Source organism: Sminthopsis crassicaudata, chromosome 2, assembly GCF_048593235.1.
Source record: "Sminthopsis crassicaudata isolate SCR6 chromosome 2, ASM4859323v1, whole genome shotgun sequence".
Taxonomy (NCBI): Eukaryota; Metazoa; Chordata; class Mammalia; order Dasyuromorphia; family Dasyuridae; genus Sminthopsis; species Sminthopsis crassicaudata.
In genome coordinates, this window is record NC_133618.1 from 461,762,455 (window position 1) to 461,776,865 (window position 14,411).

Below are 14,411 nucleotides of genomic sequence, written 5' to 3' on the forward strand. Positions count from 1 at the left end.
CTATATCACCCCCAAAAAATGGCACTTATGGTAAATAATATGCTGATACTTCTTTAAAGAAATTTAATTTTTTTTTCCTATCTGCAACTTATAAGATAAGCTATACAAATAGTAAGTGATTCCACAGGGAAAGACAATCCACAGATCAAGCCCCATATGACAGGAAAAGAAAGGCATAATGACATCAGCAATATAACACTCTAATCACCAAAGGCAATGTAAATAAAACTAATTTCTGTTTTCAACTATACTAAAATGGATATTATACAGATATGGCCTAGTCTACTACTAATTCCTTTATGTCAAACCTCTAGTTGCTTAAATAGTAACCTACCTGTATTAAAGCTACCCACAAACAAAAGTTCCCACATCATTATATTCAACACCTTAGTTCTGTCGTGTACTTTTTATATATGGCTGAAAATTCAAGATAGAATAAACTAAAAGCAATCATTCTAATTTATAGTATCTATCCTGAATAAATCTAAATAAGTGTACAAAGACATACCTCCTTTTCTTTTGTTTTTAAGGCCACAGTTAGACCCTGAATTGTTTTATCCCTCTTCAAACCATTTTTCCTTTCAACAGCAATTTCTTTTTCTTTTTCTTTTATGTCCTCCTGGAAAGACTAAATTAAATAAGAGGATTCACTAAGTTGACCAGTCTTAACCATAATGCATTGTTAATACATCTTTTAACATAAATTTAAATGTTTTATTTATTTAAATGCTATTTTATTCATGTCAGACTGTATTTAATGCTTCTAAGGGAAACCAAACATAAAGGAACCAGCTCTAAGTTACACTATATCTCACAGCAAAATGACATAATGAAAAGAAAGGAGATCTGCTATAAAACTAGTCATCCTCATGGAAAAAATAGCAATGCCTTCTGGAATGTGCACATAGTCACAACCAAGCAGTGAAGAACATACCAAATGGTACTGTAAAACACAAAGTGCCAATTGAATCCTGCAATGACACAGAAATTTCCAAAGGATTTGATTTCACAGGATTCTAGACTCTTGAGCTTGAAGGAATCGAAGAGCAAAACATCTAGCAAAACTTTTTTCTGCAGCATGGATCTCCTCCACAACATTTCTACAAAATGATCACTCAGCTTCCATTTGAATATCTCAAATGCTAAAGAACTCAGCCTCCCAAGCATCCCATCATACTATGGAACAGATCAAACTTCTAAGAAGTTCTTATAATAAATTCAGATTTACCTCCCCATCCCTCTTTCGATCTCCTCTCTCTGATTCTTCTCTCTAGAGCAATAGAATGGAAATCTAAGGTTGTAAAGTATAATGTCCTCAGGATCAGTCAAAGTCCTTGGTCTTTAGGAAGAGACGTGAAAGAGGCAGCAAGATGCCATGCAGCTTGCCAAAGATGAATCCTGAACTAGGGAGTCTGAATTTCTCTTTCCTCAGCATGCTGAGGCAGAGAGGTTCTGACCCTCTCCCTCAGCCCTCCAATCCTGGCCTCTAATTACCCCATCATAACACATTCAGTAAGTGCCAATCATGAGGAGAGCCATCACATCACCATATGTTTATAGAACCATTATCATACTTTGAATAGGTAATTAGCCTTAAGTGCTCTGTCTTAGATTCAAATACACCTTTTCAGAGTTCCAGCCCACTACAGTAAAGGATGGATTTAGAGGCACAGGATGAAAGTTCAAATCTGAGCTCTACTACTTACCACTTGTCTGACCTTGGGCAATCTTACAAAATTTCTTTGGATCTCAGTTCCCTTATCTCTAAAATGGGGGGACTGGCCCACTGATCTCCAATGCCCACCAGTGCATACATAGTACACTGCCTCGCTCAGATAGACATGTCTGTCTACTGATTAATTCTAAGGTCTCTTTCAACTCCAAATCTATGATCCCAAGATTCTCCTTATATTTAAAAACAATATATCATCAAGGTAGCCATCGTCAAGCCATATCAATGGCACAGAATGCTTAGGCCTACTATCAGGAAGATCTGAATTAACCTTTGTGTTAAGTTTTCGTCAACTATAAAAAAGAGATAATAGCATCTATCTTACAGGGTTGTTGTAAAAGACCAAATAAGATGATATTTGCAAAGTTCTACCTGAAACAAATTAGGCACTTAATAAATCTTTTTCCCATTCTTTTCCATCCCCCTACCTCAGTCTTCTCTTAACAAAATAGCTTCATTTTCTTCAGTCACTTTTCATGATATGGTTTCAAATCCGGTTTCAAATCCCCTCATCATCATCCTAGATACCTTTAGTTTATCAATATCTTCTCTAAAACATAGTACCTAAAAAATGACTACAATAGTCTGGTCATGGCAGAGTACAATGGATTTGATCAAATTTTAACTTAGTCATTTATATTTAGAATAGGAAATAAGGCACTAATAAGTTAATGAATCTAAATATGTGATTTAAACATACCAGAATTCTCTTTTCAAAGCAATTTCTTTCATTTTTAAGTTCCATTTGAACAGCCTAACAAAACAAAATAAATGTTAATTTATTAACATTTGTATATGTTAATATAAAAGAAAAAGGAAAAGGTTCTAAAAATATTTCTCCATAAGTATTCTCCTTAAGCATCATAATCAATTAGAACAAAGCTCCATATACTTAATTTACAACATTTCATTTGGATCCCATTCCCCCCAGTCAAGTTAACAAAGCTTAAAAACAAAGGAGGGGAAAGCGAGCTGACACAAAGAACCAGGCATGACATGAAATGATCACTGATCATGGTTTACTCAGCTCTGGTGGGTATAAATAAAATGTCAGATGAAAGACTGCGAGGAATGCAAAAATGAGTTCAAGGGAAAAACTTAAAAGTAACTAGTCTTGGGAACAATATTATAAACCATTAAAATTCCAGACTAAATCTAATCTATAATGCTAAAAACATACAACTGTTAGATCAATGGCCTTTCTTAATACAGAAACAGAAAATTCAAATAAATATTACTGATAATCAATCACCTAATATACTGTGACTTATATGAAGCCTCCATTGTACAAAAACAGAAGGTCATAGCTAAGATTTGAATTTTTCAAATCACTATTTTTATGAGATGTATTTTTGCACTAAATCTTCTAATGCTTCAGATAAAGGATCTGCTTCTTACTGTAACATTGGAATTATCAAGAAGAGACCACATTTACTGTAGGAAATCAGAGAGGAGAGAAAACTTGAAAATACTCCTCCTTGTTAATTCATTAATAGGTAATTCAACAAGTAATATTAGGGCTACCTATTCTTTCATATACTTAATACAAATGTATACAATTTTTAACAATTCCCAGCATGCTGTGACATACTCATTTTTGCTACTTACCCACTGACAAGTAACTGGCTGCATTTGTTTATTTGTGTTTATACATAAAATATGGAAGATGTACATGCATCCTCCATGGAAGAACCAGGAATGCTCATTAAAATGTCCATTGCCTCACCTCTATCTCTAATTCCTTTTCTTCCCTGAAAGCAGCAGTAAGTTCTCTGAGTTTTCCAGATGACAAGTTCTCATCAGGAGATCCCATTTGAGATTTTGCCTCTTCAAGTTCCTGAATTAAAGCATCTTTTTTCTTCAAAGTCAGCCTCAAGTCCTCTATCAGTCTAAAAAAGAATGAGACATAAATAAATATTATTTTAATATTATACTCAGCCCAATGGGACAAAGTAACTAAGAAATAAATAGTTCCTGACATCTTCCCGACAATTCCTACACAGAGAATAAATAGAATCACATTCCACAATAACAAGGTCAATGGTCAGAAGATGCTGCATTTAGGATAAACACCCTAGGAAAATAGGATGGCACAAGAGCCCATGTTAACTATGACACTGCATCTCTAAACAGTAATGAAAGGATGCCCATTCTTTAACACAATGTTAGTACTAGAAAAAAACAGAACCTAGAGCTCAGATTTCATCACCAGGGGGAACTCCAAGGTGAAGAAACTCCCTCTGCCAACACAGGTCAGCACCTTCTTCACAAGTGATAATCTTAGAGAGCTGTCTGAACAACCAGGATGGTCAGTGCTTTGTACAAGCTCACCCACAGCATTGATCAGTGGTGCGACTTGAACCCAGGCTAGCTCTCTCACATTGTGGCACGCCACTTCTCTCCCAAGTATTACAGAGAACTTCCGAATATAAAACCTTAGAGCTGAAAAAGACATTTAGAATACAGGATGCTGGAGCCACTAAGGACTTTAGGCATTATTCAGTCCTGCCCCAATAGGAAAGGCCCACAGAGCTTAAGTCATTTATTCAATGTTACAAAGCATATGCTTCTCGCTTACAAGACCGTGCTCTCAGCCTTAGGAGACTTTGCATGAAAAAAGTTATGACTCTGACCCCTCAATCAAGCATTCCTAATAAAACAAAGCAGCAGCCCTCTGCCTGCCTTATTATTGTGATCCCCAAACTATTAAGCTCAAGGATCTCGTGAAGGACAACTCCCCCACTCTGAGCACATCATCTCCTCTCACAAACCAGAAGAGATTTAGGCCAGGCTCCACAAAAGGGATCCACAGTGATCACAAGGCTAATTACTTTATATATACGTGGAATTTCCTAAGTGGAACAAAAGAAAACCAACATGTTCAGCAGTTGAAATGAATCCCCCCAAAATGCAGAACAGGAAAGTTAGAACAGGGATGGGCATATTCAAATCCAAACATCTTGCCTTTGGTCCAATAGTCGGCTGTTCTTTAGTCACCCATCATCCCAAGGAGCTAGACTAGCATAATGGGAAGAAATCAGAAGAACTAGACTCAAGTCCTAGTTCTTCCAAATCCTAATTGGGTAACCTTGAAGAAAGTCTTTTGAACAGTCTAATTCTCAGTTTTTCATCTGTAAAATAGGGAAAAATACTCATACAACTTAGCTCACAGGGATGTCATAAAAATAAAATAAGCTGATGTGTGTCAAGTACTTTGTAAATGTAAAGCTATCTATATATGCCAAAAATTATTATTCTGTTCTAAACCACATGAAAATTTGAAGGAACTGCTCACCTTACCAACATGTAAAAAGAAATTGAAAGCAAAAACACTCCTAGACCAAAAATGAGAGCAGCCAACTTCCAAAATTTTTACTTAATAGTGAACAATTACTTGTTTAAATACTCAACAACCACAATTCCAAATAGCTAGAAAACAGTAATGCAAAAACAAAAACAAAAAAACAAAAAAGTCTATAGAAATTAAGGCAGATATCAGAGTCCATGTAGCATAGTTCATACACAAGATCCTTCCTCAAATCCAAGAGATATTCAGAGTATATTAGATTAAAATACAACAAATAAGCTTGATTATATCAGCCTTAGCCTACAAATTAAGAACAACAATTAAAAGGGAGGTTGGTGCTGCTAAAAGCAAATATACTTAGGTCAAAAAGAAATTACAAATGTGAGCAACAGAAGAGACAGATGAATACTACAAAGAGCAGACAAGAACTTAAAAAGCACAGCAAGCTGAGAGCATCTAGTGTAAAAGCAGACTTTATTAAAGGAAACATTATAAATAAATGAATTTCCAAGATAACCACAGTTTTCAGTACCAAAGCTTTCTTAAAACTGCTTTGGCAGCTTGCTAGCCCCAACAGTATCAGAGAATTATAACCCCATGCAATAACTGGTAGGAGTAAGAACTCCATAAAAGGTAAAGGATGCACACTGCACTTTAAGAATGCTCAAAGGAAATGACATCTGTTTTCCAAAATCTTTCCAACTAAAGTAGTTACAAATAATAAAGTTTTAGCACTCACTGGAAAACATCAGTTGTCAGGGACATTTTTAGTGTACAATGAATGCCTCCTTTCATACTGATGCCAGATAAATGAAGTATCACGATACTAGAGTGATAAAGGTCAGACCTGTCTTTGTCTTCCTCAGATAGGGCCTCCTCCAGATCTCCCTGCTGCACCATCTTCAGAGATGAAAGTTTTTCTTCCAAACCCATTCTGAGAACCTTTTCCTTCTCTGCCATTGCAAAGGCCTTTTCCACTTCTGCCTGGGCTGCTTTGACGTCCTAGAGTTAAATTAAATGCATCCAATGTGATTTTTCAATACAATTGGGAACATTTTGAAAGGAAATTGGATTAAAATATAAATATTTATGACTTCTTCTCCAACAGTTCTCCCTCCCTGAACTGTACTATATACACAGTGAGAATTGGTAATAAATACATTTGCCAGCCATTTTTCCATTACCTCTTATATATTGAAGAGTTATAAGCATTTCCAAAGGAAAAAACTCAATTAACTCACAAAGAGCTTTTTCTAATTTTTTCTAAATCAAATCAATATTTACAATTTCAACGAAAATGAAATGCTCCCCACAATACTGCATATTTATAAATAAATTCCAAACAAGAACCACACAGTAATTCACATACAGATTTCACTCCTTCATAATAACTAGAAACTAGAAAATCTGAACCTACATTTTCTAAATCTCTGCAGTGATTTAGGTGGTGATAAATGCAACATATATCCTTCTGAAAGCTCAAGAAAGCCAGTAGGAAAATTATTTGTATCATCAAAGGAAAAAACTCTAAGCCTAGATCTGTAACACAGAAATACACATCAGTGTTAATCAAAATGATTTTCAAATGAATTGGATCTCAGAGTTGCTTATGTAAAGTTCTATGCAATGTTCTTTGCTATTTATATATGTGTGTACATACACACACACACACACACACAAAACAATAAAAGGTGTTATTTTCTACAATGTATCACATTATTGCCTGCCCAAATAGGGTTTTGCTTCATGATCTCAAAGATAATGGTGTTTATGTAAAATTATTTCTAAATCTATACTGAGAACTATACTGCTCAGTCGAATAAAGGAAAGGACCACCTCCTTCCATTCCAGTAGAGGCCTAATATTTTAAGTGTTAGGAAGCCATGTGGAAAACATCTAAGATCTGAAGTCAAAGGACTCAAAGGACTTGTGTGTAAATCAAGGCTCTTGCCATCTACCAGTTGTGTAACACTGAAAAAATCACTTCTGCTCTCTGGGCCTTAGTTCCCTTTTAAATAGGCTTAATAATAATTGTACTCCCTGGTTCAGTAGATTATTTCAAGGATCAAATGAGATAATATATGAGATAATAACTAAATAAACTATTTTCACTATTTGTATTATATTCTCACACTTAAAAAGAGTCATTTATTCTGGCAGTGTAAACAATAGGAAAACCAAATAACTTTAAGAATTTGACAGTGTAAGATTTATTTAAAATAGAGAAATATTTAAAAGTCTGTGATATAGGGGCAGCTAGGTGGCGCAGTGGATGGAGCACCAGCCTTGAATTCAGGAGGACCTAAGTTCAAATCTGGTCTCAGACACTTGACGCTTCCTAGCTGTGTGACCCTGGGCAAGTCACTTAACCCCAGCCTCAAAAAAAAAAAAAAAAAAAAAAAAAAAAAAAAAAGTCTGTGATATAGTCGTTTTCTATCAATTAGTAAAAACTGAATTTGAGGATGGAAAGAACTCTTAGAGAAAATCTAGCCTATCGATGAGGAAACTCATTTCAACCAATATATATATATATAGTCATTAGCAAAAAATGAGTATCTTACACAAAAATTACAATATAATACTAGACTCTTCACTCTCTCTAAAGGCTCTAAGAAAACTGTACTATTCCTCTAAAGTTTACACTTGCCTCTTCTAGATGGAATATTTTTCTTGTTAGATGGTCTTCAACTTGCTGCATCTTTTTGTGAGCATCCTCTTTCACACGCTGAATTTCTGAACCACCCCCCTCTGCCAGGCTTTCAACCGCTTTGCTGCAAAGACACAGAAAAAGTATGAACACTGAGAAAAGATGGGTCTAAATCTGACCATGAATAAGCAGACTGAAGACATGAAATATTGACAAACACTTTTCCAATGTAACACACACAGCTTATTTTGTAACTGGAAGAGAGGGTGACTGAGCCAAAACCAATAAAAATAAATCTGGAGAAATTAAGGGAGGTTTAATGCAGCATATTTTGTCAACTCATAGGAAAAGAATTTTAAACACAGCACATCGATCTATTTGAGACAGGAGATTGTGCAAGCAAAACAAAATCAGTCTGCCTACACCCTATAGTTATGTGTTGTTAAAAACACAAAATGCCAAAGTTATTATGTTTAAAACACTAGAATTATGTTTTGTTTGATTAATGATGAATGAGAATTGTGCACCAAAGCCATGCCTCTGTGATTCCAAAGCTAAATCCTTATTTCTTTTAAAGAAAAATTATGCTAATTCTGAAGATTCCTTAAAAATTCCCCCCTTAGCCTTCCATCAAAGTTGGGGTTTATAGAAAACATAATAATAAAAGGAAATATATCTGAATGCTTTCTGATACCTATCTCCTATTTCCTAATGGCTAAATTTTCAAGAAACAAACAACACAGAGAAGGTAGAATCAAGAAATCAGAAATGAATTCTACTCATGGTTGTCATTACTAACCATGTGACTATAATCAATTGATTTCACCCTAGTCTCTTATAGTTCCCTACCAATAAAATGGAGATAACAACATAAAAGGAATATTATGAGTCTGCTGTTTTGTAAACTTTAAAGGACTAAGTAAATAAGCTATCATTATCTAATTCAAACTGCACCCAATGCAGGAATTCCTTCATTTCTTTTATAAATACTGGTTCTTCTGTACCACTTTTTAGATTTTTACCATTCTGTCTTGTTGTTTATGATTGTCTTTCTGCAGCCCAGACTTTGAGGACAGGGCCTATTCATTTTGTCTTTGTATCACCAGTAATTAACAATTACCTGGCACATTGTAGTTACTTTTAGTAAATATTTGCCGAATGACTGATTGGCATCTTCTGATAGGTTCAAAATTATAGAAGCACATCATTTTATGATCATATAGAACCTGAAAGATCAACTACCCTATGTTATCCCCTCACTTCACTAATGGGAAAACTAGAACCCCGGGCATCAAAGAAACATACACATCACCTCCAAAAGCAAAAAGCCACAATCTAGATCAATCCCAGGTCCAACTCTCAACATTGTGGCATACTCGGTAAACTATGAGTCTCTTCTATTAGAGGGGCTTTCCCCCATTAATTATCACATTTTACACCAAAGGGGACTGCACTTCAAAGGTAAATGATGCACTTTCATATACATGAGCTTGGTTGAGCACACATTGGATAATATGCTACATAAAAAACATCAAAATATGAGGTTTTATTCATCTGCTTGGGCAGGATTTTACTGCTAAAATTAATGAAAAGGTTACAAAGTTTTATATATGAGGCAATACTCACGAGGCTTTGATGAGGAGATACTCCCTCTCCTGCAATTCACGTTTCAGGCTTTCTAGCTCCACTTTCAACTCAATGTTCTTCAAGACAAATTTCAGAGAAAAAGGGTACATTGTAAAATTATAAGAAAATACAAAAAAAATCCATTCAATAAACAATGTTTCAAGTACATATTCACTATGCATTGCTTATAATTGGCAAAAAATAAACTCAAAATCTCATTAGCCTTAGCACACACTAGAAAGGAAATTTATTGAAGATACTATCAAAAAAAAAAAAAAAAAAAAAAAAAAAAAAAAAAAAAAAAAGGAGTTTGGAAATTCCCCCATCTCAGAATAATCATGTAAATTTTTCAGGCTTCTAAAAATCCAAAACATTTAAACATCACCATATAAATGTCATTCAAATAAAGTTGATTTAAAAATTGTTTGCCCTTTGCCAAACAAATTTATGGGCAATTCTGCAATTTGTTTTTACCATTCCAAAGCAATTACTTCTGGTTGTTTACAATTCTGCATATGGTGGTCACAGACGTGGGAATGTATTTAAGCTTATTAAAAAAATAGCTGGGGAGAAGAAGAGAAAAATAATGAATTCTAATCTATTATTTTAACAAATCCCATTACAAAATACAAACACAAGAAAAAGATACAAGGATGTGACATGATCGATCAGCAATGAACATGGATATTTCATCCATTTTTCTTTCTTCATTAGTAAATCAAAATGACCTGATTCAAATGAGATGTACAACTCTCAGCAAAAGAGGAAAATCTGGAAAAAATTAATGAGCTAAATAAATAGAAAATATAGCAATGTACCACTGATAATATATGTAGCCTTGGGCATAATACCTGCAGCATTTAAAAGAACAAAGAACTGGAGAACATTATGAAAGGCAAAATGGATAATTTTGATTTCATTAAATTAAAATGTCTTTGCACATACAAAACTAATGCAGCCAAGATTAGAAGGAAAGCAGAAAGCTGGAGGGCATTACACCCAATGTTTCTAACAAAGATCTCATCTCTCTTAAATATATGGAAAACTGAGTCAAACTTATAAGGATACAAGTCATTCCCTAATTGATAAACGGTCAAAGGATACAAACAGACAATTTTCAGATGAAGAAATTAAAGCCATTTCTAGTCATATAAAAATGCTTTAAATCACTATTGATTAGAGAAATACAAATTAAGACAACTCTGAGATACCATCTCATATTTCTTATGAGGCTAAGATGACAGGAAACAATGATAAATGTTGGAGGAAATGTGGAAAAACTGGGACACTAAAGATTGTTGGTGGACTTGTGAAATGATCTAACCGTTCTGGAGAACAATTTGGAACTATGCTCAAAGGGCTATAAAACCGTACATACCCTTTGATCCAGCAGTCTCACTACTGGGTCTGTATCCCAAATTGATCACAAAAGAGGGAAAAGATCCAACACGTGCAAAAATGTTTGTAAAAACTCTTTTTGTAATGGCAAGGAACTAGAAATTGAGTGGATGCCCCTCAGTTGGGGAATGGATGGTATATATATGTAATGGAATATTATTGTTCTATAAGAAATAATAAGCAAGGAAAGCTTGGAAAGACTTACATGAACTGATCCTGCGTGAACTGAGCAGAACCAAGAGAATATTGTACACAGTAACACTATTATGTGGAAATGACGAGCAGGATGATTTCAGAAAGGCCTGGAGAAACTTACATGAATTAATGTTAAGTGAAATGAGCAGAACCAAGAGATCATTGTACATGGCAACAACAAAATTATCTGATCAATTCTGATGGACATGGTTCTCCTCAACAATGAATTGATTCAGACTAGTTCCAACTGTTTAGTGATAATGAAAGCCATATACACTCGGAGAGAGGCCTGCAGGAAGTGAGTATAGACTACCACATAGCATTTTCATACTTTCTGTCAATGCTTGCTTGCGTTTTTGTCTTCCTTCTCAGTTTTTTTGTTTTCTTTCTAGCCCCAATTTTTCTTGTGTAGCAAAATAACTGTATGGATATGTATGCATATCCATTTAACATATATTTTAACATGTATTGGAACACCTGCCATGTAGGGGAAGGGATAAGGGAAAGGAGAGGAAATTTTGGAACAGGTTTTGCAAGGGTCAGTGTTAAAAATTACCCATGCATATGTTTTTTATAAATAAAAGGCTATAATTAAAAAAAACACTATTATGTGATGATCAACTGTGATGGATCTCGATCTTCTCAACAATGTGGTGCTTCAAGGAAATTTCAATAGAATTGGGATAGAAAATGAGAGAACAATGGAGACTGAGTATAGATAAAAGCATAGTATTTTCATTTATTTTTGTTTGTTTTTTCTTTCTCTTTTTTTTTTTCCCCACTTTTGGTCTGATTTTTCTTGTACAACATGACAAATATGGAAATATGTTTAAAAGGACTGCACATATTTAACCTATATCAGAATGCTTGCTGTTTTGAGGAGGGAGAAGATAAAAGAGGGAGAGAGAAAATTTTGGAACATGAAATCTTACAAATGAATGATGGAAACTATCTTTACATTTATTTGGAAAAATAAAATACTTTTGAAAATTAAAAAAAAAAAAAAGAAAGAAAAGAAAAAAGAATGATGGTTTGACAAAATGGCTTCTTGAGACAGTGGGATCCTTAACAAAAAAAGCATAAACTAAGGTGGCCATTTGGCAAGGATGTTGTAGAGGAGAAGCATGCTTCAAGAAGGAAATGGGCCAGATGATCATTAAGGCTCTAACTTGTAAGATTCTATATAACTATTATACAGCACACACAGAAAATTCCTCTATATAACTAACACTTTCTTTAAATGAAAAAAAAAATTTTTTTTATACTTTGCCCACTTCTATCTAGGGAGACCTATTCCCAACTCCGCCAAAAAATGATTTGACTTGATAATGAAAAAAATAACTATACTGCTCCACTCACATTATAACATGACTAATAGATTAATTAGCAAACCCTCCCCTGAAAAGGCCTCTATGATTGCCAATCCAACTTTATAATCTTGTCAAAGTTTTATTTGATAATTCTGATGACATAAAATTACTGAAGAGAATTTTCACAAGATTTCCACTTCTTATAACTCTGCCATCTTGTTTCAGGGGCTTTTCCCCTGTTCCCTCCATCAGAACTCTCTACTTTACCCTCTGTCTTCCATCTGTGGGGTTTTTAATTCTCAAACAATTATCAACTAATCTTTCATCTCCCTAAACCTTTCTCTCACTTCCTACCTCACAGAGTTATTGCAAGGATCAAGTGAGATAATATTTATAAAGCACTTAGCAAAGTGCCACATAGTACTTGTTCTTCATTTTCCTGCATCTTGTGCCCAAAGTCTTAAGTAATATATTCAAGATATATTCACAGTGATAGATTCAAGAAAATCTTGAACAATTTAAGATTATCCCTTTAACATGTGCATGTTGGTTTCTCTATAAGGGCATCAGAAAGTTCTTCCTCCTCCCCGGATACAGCATGACATTACAAGAAACATAAGGATATCTGTATCATGTAGGGAAGAACATAGATTTGGAATCAGAAAATTATTGGACTTGGAGCTGGAAAGGCCCTTAGAAATCATTTTGAATAATAAACCAAGACAATTCCAAAAGACCCATAATGAAAAATTCTATCCAACTCAAGAGAGAAAACTGATCATCTCTGAGTGCATATTGAAGCACGCTTTTTTTTTTGTTATTTTTATTGTTTTTATATATGCATTTTCTTTTTTTTTTCCACTATATTCTTTTCTTTTTTAATTTAATAATTTCTATTTACCAGATATATGTATGGGTAATTTTACAACATTGACAATTGCCAAACCTTTTGTTCTAATTTTTCCCCTCCTTCCCACCCCCCCAGATGACAGGTTGACCAATACATGTTAAATATGTTAAAGTATAAAATAAATACAATATATGTATTCATGTCCAAACAGCTGTTTTGCTGTACAAAAAGAATCGGACTTTGAAATAGCATATAATTAGCCTGTGAAGGAAATAAAAAATGCAGGTGGACAAAAACAGAGGGACTGGGAATTCCATATAGTGGTTCATAGTCGCCTCCCAGAGTTCTTTCGCTGGTTGTAGCTGGTTCAGTTCATTACTGCTCAATTGGAACTGATTTGGTTCATCTCATTGTTGAAGATGGCCTCATCCATCAGAATTGATCATCATATAGTATTGTTGTTGAAGTATACAACGATCTCCTGGTCCTGCTCATTTCACTCATTATCAGATCATATAAGTCTCTCCAGACCTTTCTGAAATCATCGTGTTGATCATTTCTTATAGAACAATAATATTCCATAATATTCATTGTGTATGCATTTTCTTTTGTAATATTGCCAATGTGGAAATGTCTTGAGATTCACATATAATAATGTACAATCAATGCCTTCTCAAAGTGTGAAGGAAGGGTAATCTGGAGGGAAAGAATTTAAAACTCAAATTTTTTAAAAATGAATGTTAAAATTTTTACATATAATTGGGGAATATGGGACATGAGAAAGGAAAGAATGAAAGAAAGAAAGGGAGGAAAAAAGAGAGGGAGGGAGGAAGTCAGAAAGGAATCCTCTAGTGCAATTCCCTTATTTTAAAGGAAACTGAGGTTCGGGGAGGAGAGTAAAAGGCCAAGTGTCAAACAAGGAGCAGCAGAACTGGAACTCAAATCTAAATCCCTTGACTAAAATTAAGTCTTCTTTCACTCCATGCCAAAATTTGTGCTCAGGTGACTAGCTCAGTCCCTTACTATTCTTGTGACTTTAAGCAAGTTGGCTAATGGATAAGTTAATTTTTCCAGCTATACAAGGAAAATATTCCTATTTGTAGCACCTACACCTACTTCAAAGAACTGTTGGGAGAGAACTATAAAGCTACAGGTAAATGTGGGCTATTATTATTGGTGTTATCAAATGGAAAGAATACATTTTGAGAAAATGAAAAATTTGCAATTGTGATGCTTGGAATTGCCAATAATTTCACAGAGGATAATGAGTAAGTTACATCATCCTTCAGCATTTCCATTTTCCCTACCTGTAAAATAAGCTGCAAGGACAAAAGAGAGATGGTCTT

At 34.5% G+C, this 14,411-nt stretch overlaps 1 protein-coding gene across 6 annotated transcripts in view; it reads right to left on the reverse strand.

Annotated features, from left to right (window-relative positions):
* The window catches only part of CDK5RAP2 (CDK5 regulatory subunit associated protein 2), a 157,373-nt gene that overhangs the window by 109,654 nt on the left and 33,308 nt on the right, over nt 1-14,411 (reverse strand). For all 6 annotated transcript variants that reach the window (XM_074292913.1, XM_074292912.1, XM_074292915.1 and 3 more), the window contains 6 exons: nt 9,313-9,389; nt 7,687-7,810; nt 5,887-6,041; nt 3,459-3,621; nt 2,433-2,486; nt 509-628 (listed from right to left, as the gene is read on the reverse strand). In XM_074292913.1, the coding sequence (XP_074149014.1) occupies nt 509-628; nt 2,433-2,486; nt 3,459-3,621; nt 5,887-6,041; nt 7,687-7,810; nt 9,313-9,389 (693 nt within the window). The remainder of the gene's footprint in view (nt 1-508; nt 629-2,432; nt 2,487-3,458; nt 3,622-5,886; nt 6,042-7,686; nt 7,811-9,312; nt 9,390-14,411) is intronic.